General features: G+C 39.9%; 1 protein-coding gene across 3 annotated transcripts in view; it reads left to right on the top strand.

Moving 5' to 3' along the window:
* LOC105491681 (transmembrane protein 87A) overlaps positions 1 to 24,227 on the top strand; it is a 62,333-nt gene that overhangs the window by 20,129 nt on the left and 17,977 nt on the right. For 2 of the 3 annotated variants that reach the window (XM_011758265.3, XM_071067034.1), the window contains exons 7-13: positions 7,656 to 7,773; positions 11,989 to 12,050; positions 14,385 to 14,568; positions 15,578 to 15,677; positions 18,975 to 19,068; positions 21,312 to 21,380; positions 23,775 to 23,883. In XM_011758265.3, the coding sequence (XP_011756567.2) occupies positions 7,656 to 7,773; positions 11,989 to 12,050; positions 14,385 to 14,568; positions 15,578 to 15,677; positions 18,975 to 19,068; positions 21,312 to 21,380; positions 23,775 to 23,883 (736 nt within the window). Of the gene's footprint in view, positions 1 to 7,655; positions 7,774 to 11,988; positions 12,051 to 14,384; positions 14,569 to 15,577; positions 15,678 to 18,974; positions 19,069 to 20,659; positions 20,732 to 21,311; positions 21,381 to 23,774; positions 23,884 to 24,227 lie in introns of all 3 variants that reach the window. The other variant, XM_011758264.3, reaches the window with a different exon arrangement.

The raw sequence follows: 24,227 nt of genomic DNA on the forward strand, positions 1-24,227 counted from the left end.
AAAAAGTGAAGACTAAGGAACAGCTTTAATTGGCCCAGCTAAGCATTGAAGGATTGCCCCAGGGTGCAAAGACTGGGAGAATATTCTGTTCTTTTTTGTCTTTGGCTCCTGGTGTTTAAGAAATCTTTGTCAAAACACTAGCTGACCGCTAAGCTAAAGGAATATAGATTCCAGTAGCCACACAGGTCTAAGAATGCAGACTTTTAAAAAATGGTTTAGAAAAGTTACTAAGTAAAAGAGACAACCCATATTATTACCAGCTAACAAACCCCAAGGAGGGGGCAGATTGTGGTTTCCAGAGTTGTCACTTTATAACATTTAGTTTTCAGTGGAAAATTATGAGGCATCCATATAAACAAAGTATGGCATATTTACAGGATTAAAAAAGTATACATGCTTCAAAGAGGAAGCCTCAGCATTAGACTCACCAGACCAAAGATTTTAAATGAACTGTCTTAAATATGCTCAAAGAGCTAAAAATTAAAAAAACCATGGATGAAGAACCTAAAGGAAACCAGGAGAACATAGAGATAAAAATGATAAAAAGAATGAAGATGAGCCTGAGAGACCTATGGGACACCCTTAAGTGTATCAACATCCACATAGTAGGAATTCATCAGAGGGAGAAGAGAGAGAGAAAGGTATGGAAAGAATATTTGAAGGAATAATGCCCAGCAACTTCCTAAATTTGATGAAATTATGAATTTCAGAAAAATTGAGAAGCTCACAGATCTCAAACTACAACCAGGAATGAAAAAGTAAAATGTTTTATGTCCATAAAATGGAATATCATTCATCTATAAAAATGAATGGGAGCTGGATTCCAAGATGGCCGAATAGGAACAGCTCTGTCTGCAGCTCCCAGCGTGATTGACACAGAAGATGGGTGATTTCTGCATTTCCACCTGAGATACCTGGTTCATCTCACTGGGACTGGTTGGATAGTGGGTGCAGCCCACGGAGGGCAAGCCAAAGCAGGGCGGGGCATCGCCTCACCCGGGAAGTGCAAGGGGTCAGGGATATCCCTTTCCTAGCCAAGGGAAGCCGTGATAGACTGTACCAGGAAAATTGGGACACTTCCGCCTTAATACTGCACTTTTCCAATGGTCTTAGCAAAGGGCACACCAGGAGATTATATACCGCACCTGGCTCAGCGGGTCCCACACCCACGGAGCCTTGCTCACTGCTAGCGCAGCAGTCCCAAATAGAACTGTGAAGTGGCAGCCCGGCTGGGGAAGGGGCGTCGCCATTGCTGAGGCTTGAGTAGGTAAAGCGGCCAGGAAGTTCACATTGGGTGGAGCCCAGCACAGCTCAGCGAGGCCTGCCTGCCTCTGTAGACTCCAGCTCTGGGGGCAGGGCATAGCTGAACAAAAGGCAGCAGAAACTTCTGAAGATTTAAACATCCCTGTCTGACAGCTCTGAAGAGAGCAGTGGTTCTCCCAGCACAGTGTTTGAGCTCTGAGAATGGACAGACTGCTTCCTGAAGTGGGTCCCTGACCCCCGTGTTGCCTGACTGGGAGATACATCCCAATAGGGGCCAGCTGATGCTTCATACAGCCAGGTGCTCCTCTGAGACGAAGCTTCCAGAGGAAGGATCAGGCAGCAACATTTACTGTTCTGCAGCCTCCGCTGGTGATAACCAGGCAAACGGTGTGGAGTGGACCTCTAGCAAACTCCAACAGACCTGCAGCTGAGGGACCTGACTCTTAGAAGGAAAACTAACAAACAGAAAGGAATAGTATCAACATCAACAAAAAGGACATCCACACCAAAACCCCATCTGTAGGTCACCAACATCAAAGATCAAAGGTAGATAAAACCAGAAAGATGGGGAGAAACCAGAGCAGAAAAGCTGAAAATTCTCAAAACCAGAGCACCTCTTCTCCAAAGGCTCGCAGCTCCTCGCCAGCAACGGAACAAAGCTGGACAAAGAATGAATTTGACGAGTTGACAGAAGTAGGCTTCAGAAGGTCAGTAATAACAAACCTCTCCAAGCTAAAGAAGGATGTTCGATCCCATTGCAAGGAAGCTAAAAACCTTGAAAAAAGATTAGACGAATGACTAGAATAAACAGTGTAGAGAAGACCTTAAATGACCTGATGGAGCTGAAAACCATGGCACGAGAACTACGTGACGCATGCACAAGCTTCATTAGCCAATTTGATCAACTGGAAGAAAGGGTATCAGTGATTGAAAATCAAATGAATGAAATGAAGCAAGAAGAGAACTTTAGAGAAAAAAGAGTAAAAAGAAATGAACAAAGCCTCCAAGAAGTATGGGACTGTGTGAAAAAAGAGCAAATCTACATCTGATTGGTGTACCTGAAAGTGACGGGGAGAATGGAACCAAGTTGGAAAACACTCTTCAGGATATTATCTAGGAGAACTTCCCCAACCTAGCAAGGCAGGCCAACATTCAGATTCAGGAAATACAGAGAATGCCACAAAGATACTCCTTGAGAAGAGTAACCCAAAGACACATAATTGTCAGATTCACCAAGATTGAAATGAAAGAAAAAAATTAACTGTTAAGGGCAGCCAGACAGAAAGGTCGGGTTGCCCACAAAGGGAAGGCCATCAGACAAACAGCGGATCTCTCGGCAGAAACTCTACAAGCCAGAAGAGAGTGGGGGCCAATATTCAACATTCTTAAAGAATTTTCAACCCAGAATTTCATATCCAGCCAAACTAAGCTTCATAAGCAAAGGAGAAATAAAATCCTTTACAGGCAAGCAAATGCTGAGAGATTTTGTCACCACCAGGCCTGCCTTACAAGAGCCCCTGAAGGAAGCACTAAACGTGGAAAGGAACAACTGGTACCAGCCACTGCAAAAACATGCCAAATTGTAAAGACCATCAATGCTAGGAAGAAACTACATTAACTAATGGGCAAAATAAGCAGCTAGTATCATAATGACAGAATCAAATTCACACATAACAATATTAACCTTAAATGTAGACGGGCTCAATGCCCCAATTAAAAGACAAGACTGGCAAATTGGATAAAGAGTCAGGACCCATCAGTGTGCTGTGTTCAGTAGACCCATCTCACGTGCAGAGACAGACATAGGTTCAAAATAAAGGGATGGAGGAAGATATATCAAGCAAAGGGAAAGCAAAAAAAAAAAAAAAAAAAAAAAAAAGCAGAGGTTGCAATCCTAGTCTCTGATAAAACAGACTTTAAACCAACAAAGATCAAAAGAGACAAGGCCACTACATAATGGTAAAGGGGTCAATTCAACAAGAAGAGCTAACTATCCTAAATATGTATGTACCTGATACAGGAACACCCAGATTAATAAAGCAAGTCCTTAGAGACCTAGAAAGAGACTTAGACTCCCACACAATAATAATGGGAGACTTTAACACCCCACTGTCAGATCAACGGGACAAAGTTATCAAGGATATCCAGGACTTGAACTCAGCTCTGCACCAAGCAGACCTAATAGACATCTACAGAACTCTCCACCCCAAATAAACAGAATGTACATTCTACTCAGCACCACATCACACTTATTCCAAAATTGACCACAGAGTTGGAAGGAAAGCACTCATCGACAAATGTAAAAGAACAGAAGTCACAACAAACAGTCTCTCAGACCACAGTGCAATCAAATTAGAACTCAGGATTAAGAAACCCACTCAAAACTGCGCAACTATATGGAAACTGAACAACCTGCTTCTGAATGACTGCTGGGTAAATAACAAAATGAATCTCAAGATCAATATCGTGAAAATGGCCATACTGCCCAAGGTAATTTACAGATTCAATGCCATCCCCATCAAGCTACCAATGACTTTCTTCACAGAATTGGAAAAATACTTTAAAGTTCATATGGAACCAAAAAAGAGCCCACATTGCCAAGACAATCCTAAACATAAAGAACAAAGCTGGAGGCATCATGCTGCCTGACTTCAAACTATACTACAAGGCTACAGTAACCAAACAGCATGGTGCTGGTACCAAAACAGACATATAAACCAATTGAACAGAACAGAGGGCACAGAAATAACACCACACATCTACAACCATCTGATCTTTGACAAACCTGACAAAAACAAGAAATGGGGAAAGGATTCCCTATATAATAAATGGTGCTGGGAAAACTGGCTATCCATATGTAGAAAGCTGAAACTGGATCCCTTCCTTACACCTTATACAAAAATTAATTCAAGATGGATTAAAGACTTAAATGTGTGACCTAAAACCATAAAAACCCTAGAAGAAAACCTAGGCAATACCATTCAGGACAGAGGCATGGGCAAGGACTTCATAACTAAAACACCAAAAGCAATGGCAACAAAAGCCAAAATAGATAAATCTGATCTAATTAAACTAACGAGCTTCTGCACAACAAAAGAAACTGCCATCAGAGTGAACAGGCAACCTGCAGAATAGGAGAAAATTTTTGCAATCTACCCATCTGACCAAGGGCTAATATCCAGAATCTACAAAGAACTCAAATTTACACGAAAAAATCAACCCCATCAAAAAGTGGGCAAAGGATATGAACAGACACTTTTCAAAAGAAGACATTTATGCAGCCAACAGACACATGAAAAAATGCTCATCATCACTGGTCATCAGAGAAATGCAAATCAAAACCACAGTGTAATACCATCTCACACCAGTTAGAATGGTGATCATTGAAAAGTCAGGAAACAACAGATGCTGGAGAGGAAGTGGAGAAATAGGAACACTTTTACACTGTTGGTGGTACTGTAAACTAGTTCAACCATTGTGGAAGACAATGTGGCGATTCCTCAAGGATCTAGAGCTAGAAATACCATTTGACCCAGCCATCCCATTACTGGGTATATACCCAAAGAATTATAAATCATGCTGCTATAAAGACACATGCACACTTACGTTTATTGCGACACTATTCACAATAGCGAAGACTAGGAACCAACCCAAATGTCCATCAATGAGAGACTGGATTAAGAAAATGTGGCACATATACATCATGGAATAGTATGCAGCCATAAAAAAGGATGAGCTTGTGTCCTTTGTAGGGACATGGATGAGGCTGGAAACCATCATTCTGAGCAGACTATCACAAGGACAGAAAACCAGATACCGCATGTTGTCATTCATAGGTGGGAACTGAACAGTGAGAATACTTGGACACAGGGCGGGGAACATCACACACTGGGGCCTGTCGTCGGATGGGGGAATGGGAGAGGGATTGCATTAGGAGAAATAACTAATATAAATGATGAGTCAATGGGTGCAGCAAACCAACATGGTACATGTATACATATGTAACAAACCTGCACTTTGTGCACACGTACCCTAGAATTTAAACTATAATAAAAACAACAGCAACAACTTGGGTCTCAGTACTTAGAAAACAACCATGATCAATAAAATAAACATTTGCCAATTCCTTCAATTCAAAAAAAAAAAAAAAAAAGAATGACGTACTGATACATACAACAATATAGATGAACCCTGAAAACATGTTAAGTGAGAGAAGCCGGACACATTTATATGAAATGACCGTAATAGATGACTCCATGGAGACAGGAGGTAAATAAGTGAGAGGAGGAAGAAATGGGAAGCTACCTGCTTAATGAATACAGGGTCTCCTTTTCGGTTGATGAAAATGTTTTAGAACTAGATAGAGGTGATATTTGCACATCATTGTGCTTCTACCACATATCACTGATTTATACACATTAAAATTGTGAATTTTATGTAAAATTTAGTTTACAAAGGAGTTAATAATAATACCTATCTGATAGGGCTGCTTTGAGGATTTAAAAATGTAATAAATGGGCCGGGCACAGTGGCTCACACCTTAATCCCAGCACTTAGGGAGGGCAAGGTGGTGGATCACCTGAGGTCAAGAGTTCGAGACCAGGCTGGCCAACATGGCGAAACCCCGTGTCTACCAAAAATACAAAAAAAAAAAAAAAAAAATTAGCCTGGTGTGGTGTCATGCGCCTGTAATCCCAGCTACTTGCGAGGCTGAGGCAGGAGAATTCTAGAACCCGGGAGGTGGAGGTCACAGTGAGCCAAGATCGCATTGCTGTACTCCAGCCTGGGCAATGGAGCGAGACTCTGCCTCAAAAAAAAAAAAAGTAATGTCAGATGCTTAACAGAGTTATCTGGCATATAAATGTTATTTTTTACAGGGTCAGAATCTCTGCATTCCAGAGTTAAATGTAAACTTTCTCAAATTCTGGAATATGAGAATTGATCAATTTATTTTGGAATTTGTAAAAGGTGGTTTATAGACATATATGATTAATAGAGCAGGTTATTACACCAGCGTTTTATAGGCTGATGAGTAAGTTCAGGAAAAGTTCTGTAATTATGGCTAATCAGACATGTATTACCCATAACTTTGAAACTGTAAAGTTTTCTCACAAATTGGTCCTGAGTCTCATCAGAGACTAGTAGGTGGGGATAAATCAAGGTATGATTAGGAAGGCATTTATGTTCTTATGTTTTACTAAGATAACCTAGTAAATAGATAATCTGGAGAATTGTTTAGTCTTCTTTGTTTGACGTGGATTTTTTTCATGGAATATAATTTTTGAACTATGTTAGCCTTTTCTTGGTTGTAGGGTATTTTAACCATTTGAGAACTGTGGCTCCAAAGGAAAATGCATAAACATACAAAACCAGCTATTCGTTTTGAGGGGTTCGCAGATCATAGAAGCTTACCCAGAGATCTCTGGGTAAACGTTTCTCCTTTTAAGACCAGGTGGTAATAAATTGCAATTCCAAGGAAGAAGAAACCAGTTATTTTCTGTGTTCATCTTTATCATTATATCTTAGTCTTCTGTTTGTGAAGACTCTAGTCTATGTGGAAAGCAAGAGTCACTACCCCTCAAAGTCAAGGACTTGGACACTGTTAATTTGTCTTCTTTGACTTTGAGGGTTAGTGACTCTTGCTTACCACATAGACTAGCCCAAGGTTGAATTTCGGTATAAATGTGAGACCGTGTCAGCAGAAATTCTGATATTCTTGGGAAGCATGTTGAACAAAGGGAATTATTCAGGAATTGGCAATTAGAATTCATTTTACTGATACCATCATTAATTTTTGTTTAAGGTGATTTAAATAATTCTTTAAATTCCTTTGTAATGTCTGCATAAAACACAAACTAGTATCCTACTATGGCTTAGTTAAACAAAGATTAAATTTAGTGATTTTAGTTGGGGTTTTCCTCGTTAAAAAAATACCTTAAATGTGATTTTTGTGTACAAGACTTGTGGTATCTTGCCTTTTAGTAATTCATAATCTAGCCTACTTTATGCAGTATTCATAATCCAGCCTACTTTATGCAGTATTCATAATCCAGCCTACTTTATGTAGTATTCATAATCTAGCCTACTTTATGCAGTATGCATAATCTAGCCTACTTTATGCAGTATGCATAATCTAGCCTACTTTATGCAGTATTATTCATAATCTAGCCTACTTTATGCGGTATTCATAATCTAGCCTACTTTATGTAGTCTTCATAATCTAGCCTACTTTAGGCTTGTTTGGTTTGTTGTGCCTATTGTTTCAATGAATGAAAGAGAAGGACTTTATCATATTTCTGGGCACATTCTGGAGCAAAATTTGCATATTGTATTATTAATTTGTGCTCTTAATTCTTAAGATTTACAGATGTGTTGCCCTTTTCCCTCTCTAGGCAATGCATGAACCATTGCAAACTTGGCAAGATGCACCATACATTTTTATTGTACATATTGGCATTTCATCCTCAAAGGAATCATCAAAAGAAAATTCACTGAGTAATCTTTTTACCAGTAAGTTCAGTGTTTTTTTTTTTTTAATGGTTATGTTATTATCTGGTTATGTCTTTCATGTACTTTACATATGCTTTTTTATTAGGTATTACAGATATCAGATTTCTTTTTCCTTCATTTGGTACTCCTGCTTTTAAAATTTTTAGTTAGTAACATGTTTTCAGTATTCTGAACTAGAATTATCAAAACTTGGTCACCAAGCTAGAGATCAGGAAATTTTAAATTAATGTTGGCCAGGTGCGGTGGCTCATGCCTGTAATCCCAGCACTTTGGGAGGCCGAGGCAGGCAGATCACGTGAGGTCGGGAGTTCAAGACCAGCCTGACCAACATGGAGAAACCCCGTCTCTACTAAAAATACAAAATTAGCTGGGTGTGGTGGCACATGCCTGTAATCCCAGCTACTCAGGAGGCTGTGGCAGGAGAATTGCTTGAACCCGGGAGATGGAAGTTGCGGGAGCTGAGATCGCACCATTGCACTCCAGCCTGGGCAACAAGAATGAAACTCCATCTCAAAAAAAAAAAAAGAAAAAATTAACATTGGTAGTTTTTAGTGTCTCAAGAATTTAAGTGTTCTCCTTTCCAGGGTTGCTGCCTAGTTTCATAGAGTCATCATCTCTTACCTGGAATTTGCAAGAACTTCCTAACTGGTCTTATTTCCTGTGGTTTCCCCTCTGTTTCATCTTTGTATTTTTGCAATTTCCTTTCCTACCCTGCTTTCTTAAGCAGAATATGGAATAGAAACAATGATGGCAGCCACCATTACTTCGCTCCTGACTTTACTGGCTGTATTGGTATATTTCATCATTAAGTACTATGTTTACTGTAGAACTTTTGAAATATTCTTTATTTGGTTAAGGATGTTCCTTTCTATTCCTAGTTTAATGAGAGTAGTTTCCTTTGTTAAAAAAAAAGTTAAGAATGAATATTTAGCTTTATCAAATAGTTTAATTGTACTGATTTAAATGATCATATGGGCTTTCTCATTTAATAAGGTAATGTCATACATTAAATTAACTGATATTCTAACATTAAATCATTGTTGAACTTCTGGGATACCACTACTTGGTTTTGACACACACACACACATACACACACACACATTCTCTCTGTCTCTCTCTTTCTCTTCCTCCCTCCCTCCTTCTTCCTCTCTCCCTGCCCCTCTCCCCCTCACTCATACATGTGTATCCTCCTGTCTCTTTAGGCCTATGACTTAATGGATTATAGTCTCAAGGCACAGTTACTAGTGTTCATTTTCAACCTTCTTTCTTTGAAAATGTTGGAAGAGAAGCTGTATTCCACCCTACTTCAGCTTCTTCATGCATCCAGCCTGGCTCTGGTCCCTCTTCTTTTTCTTTGAAACCTGCTAGCTTCAGTGATCCCATAGGAACTCTACTTCCAACTACCATAGATCCCATAGGGACAGCACTTCCAACTACCATAGCCTGCTTTTGGTCCAAGAGCCCAGCATGATCACGGAGTTAGCCTCATGCATTGTTCTGAGTTTTTGTTTTGATTCTTGGAAATGTCTGTCTTGTTTTTGAGCTTATATCCTTTTTTGTTTTGTTTCTTTTTCTTTCTTTTTTCTTTTTTTTTTTTTTGAGATAGAGTCTCACTCTGTCACCCAGGCTGGAGTGCAGTGGTGTGATCTCATTTCAATGCAACCTCTGCCTCCTGGGTTCAAGTGATTCTGCTGCCTCAGCCTGCCAAGTAGCTGGGATTACAGGCCTGCACCATCACACCTAGCTAATTTTTGTATTTTTAGTAGATTGTATTTTTACAACCTACTAAATTATTATTTATCTGCTAAATTATTAAATATACTAAATTTTTATTTAGTAGATTATATTTTTAGTTTCACCACGTTGGCCAGACTGGTCTTGAACTCCTGACTTCGAGTGATCTGCCCGCCTTGGCCTCACAATGTGCTGGGATTACAGGCGTGAGCCACCATACCTGGCCTTGTTTTCTCATTTTGAAAATATCTTACCCTTCTTTTTTTGGAAGGGAGAAGCTACATTATCGCTAATACAGTTTTGTCATTTTTCTTGCCTTCATCGAAACCTTTAATGGCTCCCCATTGCCTATAGAATGTCTACGTTTTGCAGCAAGGTTTATAAAACTCTTTACAACTTGCCCCAGTTTACCTTTTGCTGCCTTATGCCAAAATACTACTACTATATGGTATTATGTGCAGTCTCAGACTATATTTGTTCTTTAAATATACCGCACATTTTCACAGCTGTTTTGTTCATGTTATTTCCTCTACCTAGAAGGCTTTTTACTTTGTTCTGGAAAATATATACTTATCCTTCTAGTCTGGCTGAGAGGGACAGTTCTCTATGTAACTTTTCAACTCCCTCTCCCCTGCAAGGCGGTTACCCATTTAATGGTAGAAAACATCTTACTTACATTTTATCTGCTATGTTTTCCATAGGCCTGTGAAATAATAAGTGCTTAGTAAATGTATATTTTAGCATAGAGCAGGGGATGGCAGATTTTTTTCTTAAAGAGCCAGATAGTAAATATTTTCTCTATTATAACTACCCAACTCTGCGATGGTGGTGCAGAGGCAACTGTAGACAATATGTAAATGAGTGGATGTGGCTGTATTCCAATAAAACTTTACTAACAGAAAAAGCTGATGGCCAGATTTGGCACATGTGCTGTATTTTGCTGACCAAGGCATAGAGTAGGCAAAGAATATGATGCAAATATTTACTGAATATTTTGTTTACTCTTTTATTGAATTAGGAAGGTATAGATTTAATAATCAGTTTTGCTCTGAAATTTTTATAATTGCTCTTATGGAGTGCTTTTTTTCGTGTAAGTATTGGATATGGTTTACTTTAAATAATGGTATATCAGAAGCTAGTAGGGAATTTTTGTTGAATGAACAGTTACTAGTCTGTCTCTAGGGATGATCACTGCTCAAATAAGTCAGATTTTTATTTATTAATTATACCTAGAATGTATCCAAATTATTTTATCAATACAGTAATAAAATAGTCCATCTTGAAATCGTTTTTTAAATTACAGATAATCTTAGAATTAGTCAATAAGTTTGCTTTACTAAGGCAAATACGTCTTTCAGATTTCTGTTATTACTATTCCTTTTTCTGTCTCATTAAGCACTTTGTTATTAACAAATTCTTTGAAAAATGTTAACTAGCAGGTTTTGGGGAAGTTCAATTCTATGTTTATTGGATGGAGCTTTGCTTCAAAGCATCTGAACTTTTGAGTTATTTTTACTTTTGAGTGAGAATCTAGGGTACATGATTGTGAAGCTAGATTTCATTTTTTTTTTTTGAGAGGGAGTCTCGCGCTGTCGCCCAGGCTGGAGCGCTGTGGCCGGATCTCAGCTCACTGCAAGCTCCGCCTCCCGGGTTCACGCCATTCTCCTGCCTCAGCCGCCCGAGTAGCTGGGACTACAGGCGTCCGGGGCCACCTCACCCGGCTATTTTTTTGTATTTTTCAGTAGAGACGGGGTTTCACTGTGTTAGCCAGGATGGTCTCAATCTCCTGACCTCGTGATCCCCCCGTCTCGGCCTCCCAAAGTGCTGGGATTACAGGCTTGAGCCACCGCGCCCGGCCAAGATTTCAATCTTATTGTATCAAGGATGGTATTTTTTTTGTGTAAGTTAATTTAAATTTTTAAGTTTTTTTCCATTGCCTTCATTCTGAAAATGATACATGAATGTAGCAAGATCACATAAAATTGGAGTCCATGAAAAAATAGTAAAGCAATAGGAAAATACAGATGAGGAAAGATAGAAAACAAAGAAGATGGCAGTATGTAAAAAGGAAGTCCTGTAAGGCATATTTTACTGATGTGTAGTAAGGAAAAGTATATGTGAAATATGTTTAGAATTTAGAGTATGTGTAGAGTTGTTCCAGATGGGCAGCCAGAGAAGGCTGCGTGGAGGAAATATTCAGTCTAGTCTTTTTAAAGATGTGAGTATGGAAGCAAAAGAGCCTTCCCACTTCAGACTATGGTGGAGGCATGGAAACCTGTGCAGGACACAGCGTGAACTATGAGAACACTTAATGACTTTCCAAATGCTGTACAAATATAATGTAATATTGACCAGGATTGAAGTGCCTAAAAGTAAATGACCCAGTGAAATTCTTACTGATTTCATGAAACAAATGTTAGGCAATATTTTTGTTTAATTTCTGCATCCTGTAAATTAATTCTGAGGACTGTGTTTTGGCAGTGACTGTTGAAGTGAAGGGTCCCTATGAATACCTCACGCTTGAAGACTATCCTTTGATGATTGTAAGTGACTTTATATTATTTAACCTCAGTATTGAATGGTTTCGGGTTCGAAGATCGTCCCATACTTTGTGGCAGTATTCTTTTTAATGAATTGTTCCTATGCAATTCAGAAAATGTTGCTTGTAGTCCTGGATTTATTTCTTATTAGACTGGGACTTTGAGAGAGTCAGTATACCCTTGTGTGCCTCATTTTCTTATCCATATAATGAAGGGGTCAGTGACCTGTGGAAATACCTCAAAGGTCATCTCACATTCTCTCTAGGATCCATAGTGGGGCACTTTTTACTACAACTCTGTCGTTTCTGATCCCACTTACATTAACTAAATGAGGCTGGGTACCCTGGCTCATGTCTGTAATCCCAACACTTTGGGAGGCTGAGGCAGGCAGATCACTTGAGGTGAGGAGTTCGAGACCAGCCCGGCCAACGTGGTGAAACCCCGTCTGTACTAAAAATACAAAAACTAGCTGGGTGTGGTGGCAGGTGTCTGTAGTCTTAGCTACTCGGGAGTTTGAAGCAGGAGAATTGCTTGAACCCAGGAGGCAGAGGCTGCTGTGAGCCAAGATCGTGCCACTGTACTCCAGCCTGGGCGACAGAGTGAGACTGTCTCAACAACAAAAAATTAGCTAAATGATGAAGCTCCCTTCTCTTCATTTTGTGTGTGTACGTGTGCACATACATGTATGTGTGCATACGTCTGTGTCTCAGAATATCCTTTTCTTTTTTTTGTTTTGTTTTTTGTTTGTTTGAGACAGAGTCTCGCTTTGTTGCCTAGGCTGGAGTAGTGCAATGGCGCAATCTCGGCTCACGGCAACCTCTGCCTCCTGGGTTCACGCCATTCTCCTGCCTCAGCCTCCCAAGTAGCTGGGACTACAGGTGCCCGCCACCACACCCGGCTAATTTTTTGTATTTTTAGTAGAGACGGGGTTTCCCCGTGTTAACCAGGATGGTCTCGATCCCCTGACCTCATGATCCGCCTGCCTCGGCCTCCCAAAGTGCTGGGATTACAGGCATGAGCCACCGCGCCCAGCCTCAGAATATCCTTAATATATTTTTGCTTTCCTTTGTTCATGATTATTCTCTTCCTCCTTTCCCTTTAATCGTTTTCTTATTTTGCTGTGTTTCCTTGCCTCTAGATGTATCCTAATCATGCCATTTTTCTTCTTCAGTGTTGTCTTCATCTATATAATTTAGATCGTGAGCTGAAATAGCTCCTTCTTTTAAAAAAAAAAAAAGAAAGAGAGTCTCACTGTGTCTCCCAGGCTGGAGTGCAGTGGCATGATAATGGATAATGGCTCACTGCAGCCTTAAACTCCAGGCTCAAGCTACCCTCCACCTTAGCCTCTCGAGCAGCTAGGACAACAGGCGTGTGCCACTATGCCTGGCTAATTTTTATTTTATTTTATTATTTTTTATCTTGAAACGTAGTCTCACTCTGTCACCCAGACTGGAGTGGAATGACACGATCTCGGCTCACTGCAACCTCCAGCTCCTGGGTTCAAGTGATTCTCCTGCCTCAGCCTCCTGAGTAGCTGGGACTACAGGTGTGAGCCACCATGCCCAGCTAATTTTCATATTTTTAGTAGAGACAGGGTTTCACCATGTTTTGGCCAGGCTGGTATTGAACTCCTAACCTCATGTGATCTGCCCACCTCTGCCTCCCAAAGTGCTGGGATTATAGGCGTGAGCCACCATGCCTGGCCTAATTTTTATTTTTTGTAGGGACAGAGTCTTGCTATGTTGCCCAGACTGGCCTTGAACTCATGACCTCAAGCAATCCTCCTGCCTCAGCTTCCCAAGGCACTATTATAGGTGTGAATTACCACGCCTGACCAGAAAAAGCTCTTTTACTCTAGGAGAGCAGACTGAGTGCTCTCTGTATATACCATACATGTGTGTATGTGTATAATAGCACCTTTTATATGGTATGCATGTGTGATACATATATATATACACACACACGTATATGAGAGCATTCGCTCTCGAGGACAAGTTCCTATGTAGTCTTCTCTGCTCAAGACAAGATAATTTTTCATGTTAGTTAGTGTTAAGCTCCAAAGGAATAATTATTTTTTAACTAGAAGGTAGAATATGTATATTTTTATAACTTGTTAAGACTGTATATTAATTCAGGACAGGCACTGTGGCTTATGCCTGTAATCCTAACACTTTGGGAGGCAGAGATGGGAGAATTGCTTGAGCCCAGAAGTTCAAGACCATCCTGGGCAACATAGCAAAACCCCATCTCTTTAAAAAAAATATGTATATAGTATATATACAGACTTGACTCTTGGTTCTAATTCTCCTTTTTATCTTTTACCCAATTTGATAACAGTTTTTCATGGTGATGTGTATTGTATATGTCCTGTTTGGTGTTCTGTGGCTGGCATGGTCTGCCTGCTACTGGAGAGATCTCCTGAGAATTCAGTTTTGGATTGGTGCTGTCATATTCCTGGGAATGCTTGAGAAAGCTGTCTTCTATGCAGAATTTCAGAATATCCGATACAAAGGAGAATCTGGTAAGTAACCAAAATCTTTGCCGGTTCGAGTGGTTGGAAGCTGAGATGTGTGAAAATATTCCTAAGGTCAGCAGTCACTAAACAGGCTTAACTTTTCAATTACTTAATTATTGCAATAACTTAAGCAGAATCACTATGATTCTGACTTTTGTTTTTAATCTTATGAGTTCAGTGATGTAAGAGTAATTTTACTGAAATATGCTCACAAAAGTCACAACAGTAGTGGCCACTTTGGGAGTAATTATTAACATCATCAAATCTCAATTTCCATTGATTTCTAAGGCACCATTATCCATCTGAGAAAGTAAACGGTGTCAATTTAGTTGTAAAATGTCATTGATTGTAAGACACACCTTGATTTAAAAAACCTCAAAATGTGGTGGGAAAGTGCATCTAATTGATAAAATATAGTCATCTCAAGAAAATAGGAGGGTGCTTATGGTTTAGTAAGGTGAACTGGTAATGACAGAAGTTTTATACTGTAGTTTTTTGTGATTGCTTTGGTTTTTTTCTTGTCAGACCATTTAATTTAGTCATAATCATTATTGTGAGATAAACTGATAAGATTTTCCCTGGTCCTTGAAAGGTCTTAAAAATAGTAGATCTGAAAATGAGTTAAACTATACATGCCAACAAGTGTGTACACGAGTGTGTTTTATGCTTTTCTATGTGTAGCTGTATTTCACAGTTTTTAAAAATGGGGGAAGTTGTCTTGATGCTACAAACTCTCCATATAGGGTGAGGTATTCTGTTAAAGTTTTAGTGAATTTGGGGGCAGGTGGGGGAGGGAGCTGAGTTGAGCATACTCGGATTGCCATACATACACATGAGTAAGATTGTGAGTGGTATCAGCTTGTATACTGTAAAAGCTGCAGAAGAGGTATTCTATTTTAGCAGGACTAATATCAATGCTTACTCTGAAGAGTGTAGAAATCAGCAGTCTAGTATTGGCATCTTGCCTGTTGCCAAACTTAGGTTATGGTGCCATTTCTCCCCTTCTTTTTCATAGTCCAGGGTGCTTTGATCCTTGCAGAGCTGCTTTCAGCAGTGAAACGCTCACTGGCTCGAACCCTGGTCATCATAGTCAGTCTGGGATATGGCATCGTCAAGTAAGTATTAACTTCCTGTATGGAAGAGCAAATTTAAATGCTGATTAAATTAAAACAGTACTGCATGTTCCCAATGTAGTAGTTCTGAAATAGTTGATAAAAGAAATAATTCTGGCCGGGTGCGGTGGTTCACGCCTGTAATGCCAGCACTTTGGGAGGCCGAATCATGAGGTCAGGAGATCGAGATCATCCTGGCTAACACGATGAAACCCGGTCTCTACTAAAAATACAAAAGATTAGCTGGGCGTGGTGGCAGGCGCCTGTAGTCCCAGCTACTCCGGAGGCTGAGGCAGGAGAATGGCGTGAACCCGGAAGGCGGAGCTTGCAGTGAGCCAGGATCGTGCCACTGCACTCCAGCCTGGGCAACACAGCGAGACTCCGACTCAAAAAAAAAAAAAAAAAGAATTCTGAAACAAGAAAGGTATCTGAAATTTTGTAGCCTTGTAAATGTTGGGAAAATGTTAGTGTTTCATTTCACTTCCTAAGAGGAGCATCTGCAGGAAAACTTAGAACAAATAAGATTGAAACACCAGGCTTTTATAATAAACTTACAGTGACTTTATACTTCCAAAATATTTTTTGCAAATTAGATTTTTTATGAGAAACTCATTCTTGCTGTAACTGAAAATATTTTTCTATCCAAAAAATTTTATTTGTATTGAGTGTCTTCTCTAGGCATTCTTCGAGGCATTGTTCCAGGCCCTGGGGATATAGCAAGTAAACAGAAGATTTTGAGCTTACATTTGTGGAGGGAGGGGACAAAGACAAAATTTAAGTGAGTAAAATATTTTAATATGTCAGTGAAAAGTGCAGTGGAGCAGGTAATGCCGGAGCTAGAGCTTGCAGTTGTATATAGGGTGATCAAGGAGGGCTTCACTTAATAACATTTAAGCAGAGACTTCAAGGAGGTGAGGAAGCTATATGTATACCCAAGGGAAGAGATGCTGAGTAGAGATCAGATTCTATATATATTTTTGAAGGTGGAACCAGTGGAATTTGCTGATGGATCAGATGTGTGATGTGAAAGAGAAGAGGAATTAAGGATGATGCCAACTGTTTTGATCTGATCACATGGCAGGATGGAATTGAAGATTTACTGAGTTCAGGAAGACCTTAGGTGAAATAAGTGTGGAGCAGGGGCAAGATTGGAGTTCAGTTAGGTAACTAGGTAGGGGAAACAAAGGGGAGAGGTTGGGGCAGAGATAAAAGTTTGGGAGTCATGAAGATACAGATGTTATTTAAAGTCACGAGGGCCAGGCATGGTGGCTCATGCCTGTAATCCTAACCCTTTGGGAGGCCAAGGCGGGCAGATTGCCTGAGGTCAGGGGTTCAGGACCAGCCTGGACAACACAGTGAAACCCTGTGTCTACTAAAATACAAAAAATTAGCCGGATATGGTGGCATGCACCTATAGTCCCAGCTACTTGGGAGGCTGAGGCAAGAGAATCTCTTGAATCCTGGAGGTGGAGATTGCAGTGAGCCAAGATCACGCCACTACACTCTAGCCTGGGTAACAAAGCGAGACTCTGTCTCCAAAAATAAATAAATAAATAAATAAATAAGGTCATGAGACTGGATTTGGTCACCAAGTAAGTGAGTATATATAGAGAAGAGGTCCAAGGGCTGGGCCCTTGAATATTTAATATTATTTAGAAGTCTGTAAGATGAAGTAGTTAGCAGAAGAAATTGAGGAGTGACCAGTGAGGTGGGTAGAAAACTGAAGAATGTGTTTCAAGGAGGATGTGATTGTGTCAAGCGATCCTGATAGGTCAAGTGAGAATTGGCCATTGAGTTTACCTACATGGAGGGTCGTAGTGACCATCACAGGAGTAGTTTTGGTGAAGTGATAGGTACAAAAGCCCAACTGGGGAGAGTTCCAGAGAGAATAGGAGGAGAGGAATTAGAATAATTGTATAGACAATTATTTAAAGGAATTTTGCTTTAAGTGGGATTAAGTGATGCTATAGCTATAGCATCACTTTATAGTGCTTAAGTAGGATTAAGGTTAGTTGTTTTAAGTTTATTTATTCATTTAAAGGAGTTTTGCTTTAAATGGGATTAGAGATATGGGGAATTTTAATTCTTAAAACTTATTTATTTGACAATTATTTGAGTGCCTCCTATATGCCAGGAAGTATTCTAGGTTTCCAAGATGAATGGGGAGAAAATTCCCTGCTCCTACGGAGTTTTCCCCAATGTATAACAAAAAATATAAGAACAAATATTGGTAAGGCCTATGCAGACATGATTTAAGGCAGCGCATCTTAAACTAAACTACACTAAGGAATCACCTAAGGATTTTGTTAACATGTGGATTCTGGTTGTGTAGGATTTTGAATCTCAAGGATGTAAGATTTTTTCTCCTTCAAACAGAAGTTCCTCAGAAGACTTTTCATATATTAGGTTTCAAGCTTGCAAATATACTATTTAGTGAACTGTAATCAGATATTTGATTACATTAAGGAATTGTTAGAATTTTTAGATTTGATAGTGGTATTTTGGTGGTGTTTCTTTTGTGGGCCGGGCACAGTGGCTCATGCCTGTAATCCCAGCCCTTGGGGAGGCCAATGCAGGAGAATCACTTGATCTTAGGAGTTCTAGACCAGCCTGAACAACACAGTGAGACCTTGTCTCTACAAAACATTTAAAAAAATAAAAAATTAGCCGGGTGTAGTGGGACTTCCCTGTAGTCCTCAGCTACTCAGGAGGGTGAGGTGGGAGGGTTGCTTGAGCCCAGGAGTTCACGGCTGCAGTGAGCTGTGACTGTGCTGCTGTACTTCAGCGTGGGCGACAGAGTCAGACTCTGTTTCTTTAGGAGAAAAAAAAGAAAGGCCCTTTTATAGCCATTGAAATACCAAAGAAGAAAAAAGTCCTCATTTATTAAAAACATACTGAAATATATCGAAGATATACTGTCTAGGATTTGCATCAAGAGAATATGAAAGAGTGGAAAGTGGATGGGGTATGCATGGGACAGAATTAACCATAGGTTGGTGGTGGTTGGACCTCAGTGAAGGGTTTATAAGGGTGCATTATACTACTTGTGAATATGCTTCAAAACTCTCCAAGGAAACATTTTATAAAACGTGGTAACCAGATACCAGATCTTAAGTTGTAGTGTTCCCTGTCTTGTTTTAAGACCATAAGTTCTTAGTTTTTTTCTCTTAGGTGATTCAAATGTATATTGTTTATTGCTTTAAATTGTTGGTCTATATTAGTTAACACAAGTTCCTGTTACTTAGCTTGTTTTGGGATTTGTCCCATATGTACTCAAATATCTCTTTGCTTCCTCTTTAGGCCACGCCTTGGAGTCACTCTTCATAAGGTTGTAGTAGCAGGAGCCCTCTATCTTTTGTTCTCTGGCATGGAAGGGGTCCTCAGAGTTACTGGGGTTAGTACTGCTTAATCTCATTTTCTGTGGTCAGTTCAATTATATTGTTTACATCTTGACAGTGTGAGTCGGAAATGTCTGTGGTCTTCTTTCTGTTTGCTTTATGTCACTTTTGGGCTCTGATTCTCAAAATATATGTATAGTTCATGTTTTCTTTTTAATCTATTAGAGCTTTGTAAATTTAATGTGTGCCCGGGATGAATGCTTTTCCACCTGTCTCCAAATTGGTAATTGTTTTAGTTCCTCCTCCCAAGCAGTGGACTTGCATTTTTTTTTTCTAATCGATGGAATCTAGACTGAAATTCTTGTATAAATGGCAGACTTTGGAGTCATGCATTTACTAGTTAATCTAATCTAAAGTAACTGTTGTTTCTTAATCAACATTGGAGTTTCAAAAACTTCCTTAAAATGCAGCTGATGAGGCCTGGTGTGTGGCTCACGCCTGTAATCCCAGCACTTTGGGAGGCCAAGACGGGCGGATCACGAGGTCAGGAGATCGAGACCATCCTGGCTAACACGGTGAAACCCTGTCTCTACTAAAAAAAAAATACAAAAAATCAGCCGGGCGTGGTGGTGGGCACCTGTAGTCCCAGCTACTTGGGAGGCTGAGGCAGGAGAGTGGCGTGAACCCGGGAGGCGGAGCTTGCAGTGAGCCGAGATCATGCTGCTGCACTCCAGCCTGGGCGACAGAGCAAGTCTCCATCTCAAAAAAAAAATGTAGCTAATGAAGTTTCACACCATTTTTGAGAATTGTAAAATTATTCCCTTTGCCAGGGAAGGAAACCAAAGCACTGAGATACAAGTGATAAAGAAATTTATGGCTGGGAGCGGTGGTGGGCACCTGTAGTCCTGGCTTCTTAGGAGGCTGAGGTGGAAGGACTGATTGAGTTCAGGCTGCAGTGAGCCATGATTGTGCCATTACACTCCAGCAACAGAGTGTTACCTCTTCCTTAAAAAAGAGAAGAAATTTATGTTACCACTGGATTAATACGAAGAAGTAGGGTTCTCCAGGCCATTTCAATTAATTTTCTTTTTTTTTTTTTTTTTTTTGTTTGAGACGGAGTCTCGCTCTGTCGCCCAAGCTGGAGTGCAGTGGCCGGATCTCAGCTCACTACAAGCTCCGCCTCCCGGGTTCACGCCATTCTCCTGCCTCAGCCTCCTGAGTAGCTGGGACTACAAGTGCCCACCACCACGCCCGGCTAATTTTTTGTATTTTTAGTAGAGACGGGGTTTCACCGTGTTAGCCAGGATGGTCTTGATCTCCTGACCTCGTGATCCGCCCACCTCGGCCTCCCAAAGTGCTGGGATTACAGGCATGAGCCACCACACCAGGCAATTTTCTTATTTTTTAAAAAAGGTCAGACTCCGCAGCAACCTATTAGATTCAATATTGCAAATACTATAAACTTGGCTTTGCCCACAAGAAAAGTGGGCTCCATATGTTTTGCAATAAATTGCCTCTTAAATAAAACACTTTGTGGATGCAAATTTACTTTTCAAATCACACTGTCCTCTGTGTGTAATTTTCTTAGACTTTTAGCAACTTTAACCCTCTGTTAATTTCATTTTCTTTCTTCTGCTGTTGCTATAGTATTTTTCTTATCCCTTGACTCTGATAGTAAACCTGGCCCTCTCAGCAATTGATGCCTGTGTTATTTTATGGATATCCTTTCAATAATGCCTGTTGATCGGGTAATTAGGGTTATATAAAAAACATACTCTATATAAACTCCTGGAAACATGCAGCGTAGTTTTTCAGACAGATAATTGCCTTACATTTTATTTTGGGGTGAGCTCTTATTTATAAAATCTTGTATTACAGTTTTGGAAATTAATAATTCTTTGTATATGATGCAGCAATATTTTGTAAATATGAGAAAAGTCTTTTCAGACTTGTAGCCAAAATCGCAATGATAGGAAATGATAGGTTAAGGATAGGACTTACAAACATTAGGACTTTTTTGGAATATGGTCACTTGTTAACATGGATCTTTATATATGAAAAACTCGTAGTTAGCAGTATGTTTCAAGATTGTAACTGACAATTTATGTGAAATGCTAATAGCCGTATATTCTACGTGATGGTTTATAAGAAGGGAAGAATGATTAGGTGTCAAGTGTTCTTTTTATTTTCTTTATGCAAAAACATTCCGGTGATTATGTAAATGCAGAATCATGTGGTGGTTCTTCTCTGTGCCTCTCTAGACATCTGTTTTTCACCACTTCTTTTTCTTTGTCTGCAGGCCCAGACTGATCTTGCTTCCTTGGCCTTTATCCCCTTGGCTTTCCTAGACACTGCCTTGTGCTGGTGGATATCCTTCTCATTGGCTTGTTTGATGATGGTCCATTTTCTCCCCTTGGAGATGGGTTTCCGTTGATCTTTCTGCAAAGAGTTTTTATCAGTTTTGTTGATTACTCCTTAGCGAGGGGAATAGTGCATGCTAAGTCTTAACAACTTGAGGGTTCAGGTAAGCAGTTTTTTTGTTTTTATTTTTTTAATTTTAAAAATCAAATTGGAAATTGGTGACTGTGGACCAAGCTCAAGATAAAAGCTTTTGGCTTTTTTCTTTTAAATGAGCATTTCATCTTGATTTTGCACTTGTTATTTGTATACCTAATCATTTAATGTTAGAATCACTGGCTGTGCTGGTCCTGCTCTGCCTTTTAGTCTCTAGCAATTCTTAAATGCTTTGAAACTTATAAAACGATTTTGATCCTTAAAATTTGATTTCAGGAACTATGTGACGTGCTTTGACTCTTCTGAAACTCTGTGTAGGTTCAGTAGGTTTTAACCCTCATGGAGTGAGTGTTTTGTTGCCTCATTCAAAAGCTGACTTGGAATTGTTTGAAGATTTCCACCCTTTAGAATAAATAATTGGTTTATTTACAGGCAGAGTCAACCAGCAGATAACAAACAAGCTTCTATTTGAGCAATCTTATTCTCCTGCTCTTTAAAATTAAATTTATTTATTAGGGACTTGGCCTGATGGCTAAAGGATTCAAGTTTTTGGACTTTATCTTATATTGAATTTGTTTTGGTTATTTTATATTTGGTCCTATTTGCAGTTTTCATTATTACTGACCTGATAGATTGTGATTGTTGAAAAACTGTGAATGTAAACAAAATTGTTTTGTGAATTTGAGTGGGTTGCCATATAAGAGTTTTAAAAAGTGTCCTCAGTCTAAATAGCCAAAGCTTTTCTAGATTAGTATCTTTCCAAGTGTTTTGTGAACCTCTACAAGCATTGAGAGAAGAGGGAGGTGGGAATGGATTGTGCAGTAAGATAACCCAATGACTAGGTAACAGCTAAGGCTCTGTAAGAGCAGAGCAAATGTCAAATCTCTTATTTTTGTATCTGCTTCTTATTCTGAAAATTGAGCCAGGTGCAGTGGCTCATGCCTGTAATCGCAGGACTTTGGGAGGCTGAGGTGGGCAGATTGCTTTAAGCTCAGGAGTTTGAGACCAGCCTGGGCAACATGGCAAAGCCCTATCTCTACAAAAAATATAAAAATTAGTCGAGCATGGGGGCTTGCACCTGTAGTCCCAGCTGCTGGGGAGGCTGAAGCAGGAGAATTGCTTGAGCCCTGGAAGCGGAGGTTGCAGTGAGCCAAGATCACACCACTGCACTCCAGCCTGAGTGACAGAGTGAGACCCTGAGACCCTGTCTCAAAAATAAAAGAAAATTGAACCTGAGAGCAGATACCATTTTTAGTACTCACCAATTCCCCTCCTGTTTTTCTCTGGCAACTTACTACTTCTCCATTTTCAGAATAATGTTCTGAAAATGGAGAGTCATTGCTTTTGGAAGCAAACCGTATGAGCTTCTCAACCAGTTGTAAGGTCCTTTTAATTCAGGATAGTGCAGGCAACTGATGGCAAGATCCTTAAGATGGCATGAGGGGACTGAGTATAGATCTCTGGGATATTATAGGCATGAGTGTAATGATGACCCTCGACTAGATTTGCTGGACAGATGGGAACAGAGCTACCCACCTTAAAGGGAGAGAGAAGATGATGTTAACTCTCTGTCCCTTGCCTATTACTCATGTTCACTTTATCTTCCGCCATTTCCCTTTCTATTTATTTTCTTTTTTTGTTTCTCTAGAAAGCCTCTTCCTGTCTTTCTCTTTTTTATATTTTTTTCTCTTGTGATTTTGTACGTTCTTACTTTATCCTGGTCTGTCTCCTCTTTAATGTCTCATTGAAAATGATGACTTTCGGCCAGGTATGGTGGCTCGTGCCTGTAATGCCAGTGCTTTGGGAGGCCAAGGCAGGAGGATCAGTTGAGGCCAGGAGTTTAAGACCAGCCTGAGCCACATAGCGAGACCTTATCTCTACAAAAAAAAATAAAAATTAGCCAGGCATGGTGGCGCATGCCTGTAGTCCCAGCTGCTCGGGAGGCTGAGGTGGGAGGATTGCTTGAGCCTCAGTGGTGGGCAAGGCTACAGTGAGCCGTGATTGTGCCACTGCACTCTAGCCTGGGCTAGACCCTGCCTCACAAAAAAAAAAGGAAAAGAAAAGAAAATGACAACTTTCTTCTTAATCTTGAGGTGTTTGTGAGATTAAGTGAGAATAAGAGAGCTCTAAGGCCTCTGAGAGATCTATAAGTTTATTAGCATGACCCCAGATCCTCAAAGAAACCTGAAAACTAATTGGCTAGCTTACTGTTTTTTCCTGAATGTTGAATTCCTTGACCTGCAAACACATATTTATTAGCCTGACTCAAACAATGAAGCTATTAAAACTTCGGAGGAACATTGTAAAACTCTCTTTGTATCGGCATTTCACCAACACGCTTATTTTGGCAGTGGCAGGTAAGTCTGGGACTTTCTTCTTGGAGTTCAAATGTGATCTGTTTAGAATGGACATTCTTAACCTGAAAGGCCATGGGTAGGCATAGAAAGTTTTGTATATTTCACTTGGAAAAGGATTCTTAGCTCTTGTCAAATTCTCAGAAGGATCTGTGGTTTTAAAGAAGTTGAGAACCATTTATTTTTTCGTACAGTAGCTGGAAATCAACCTCATATTTCAGCTCTTCATTTATCCCTCTTCTATTTGCATTCTTTCTTGAGGCATTCTTTGTCTTGAGGTTAGTTAGCTTAAGTGCCAGAGAGTGCTCCTTTTAGAAGACATTACCACATGTTTGTTTAGTTTTATT

The sequence above is a fragment of the Macaca nemestrina genome, chromosome 7 (genome assembly GCF_043159975.1).
Source record: "Macaca nemestrina isolate mMacNem1 chromosome 7, mMacNem.hap1, whole genome shotgun sequence".
NCBI lineage: Eukaryota > Metazoa > Chordata > Mammalia > Primates > Cercopithecidae > Macaca > Macaca nemestrina.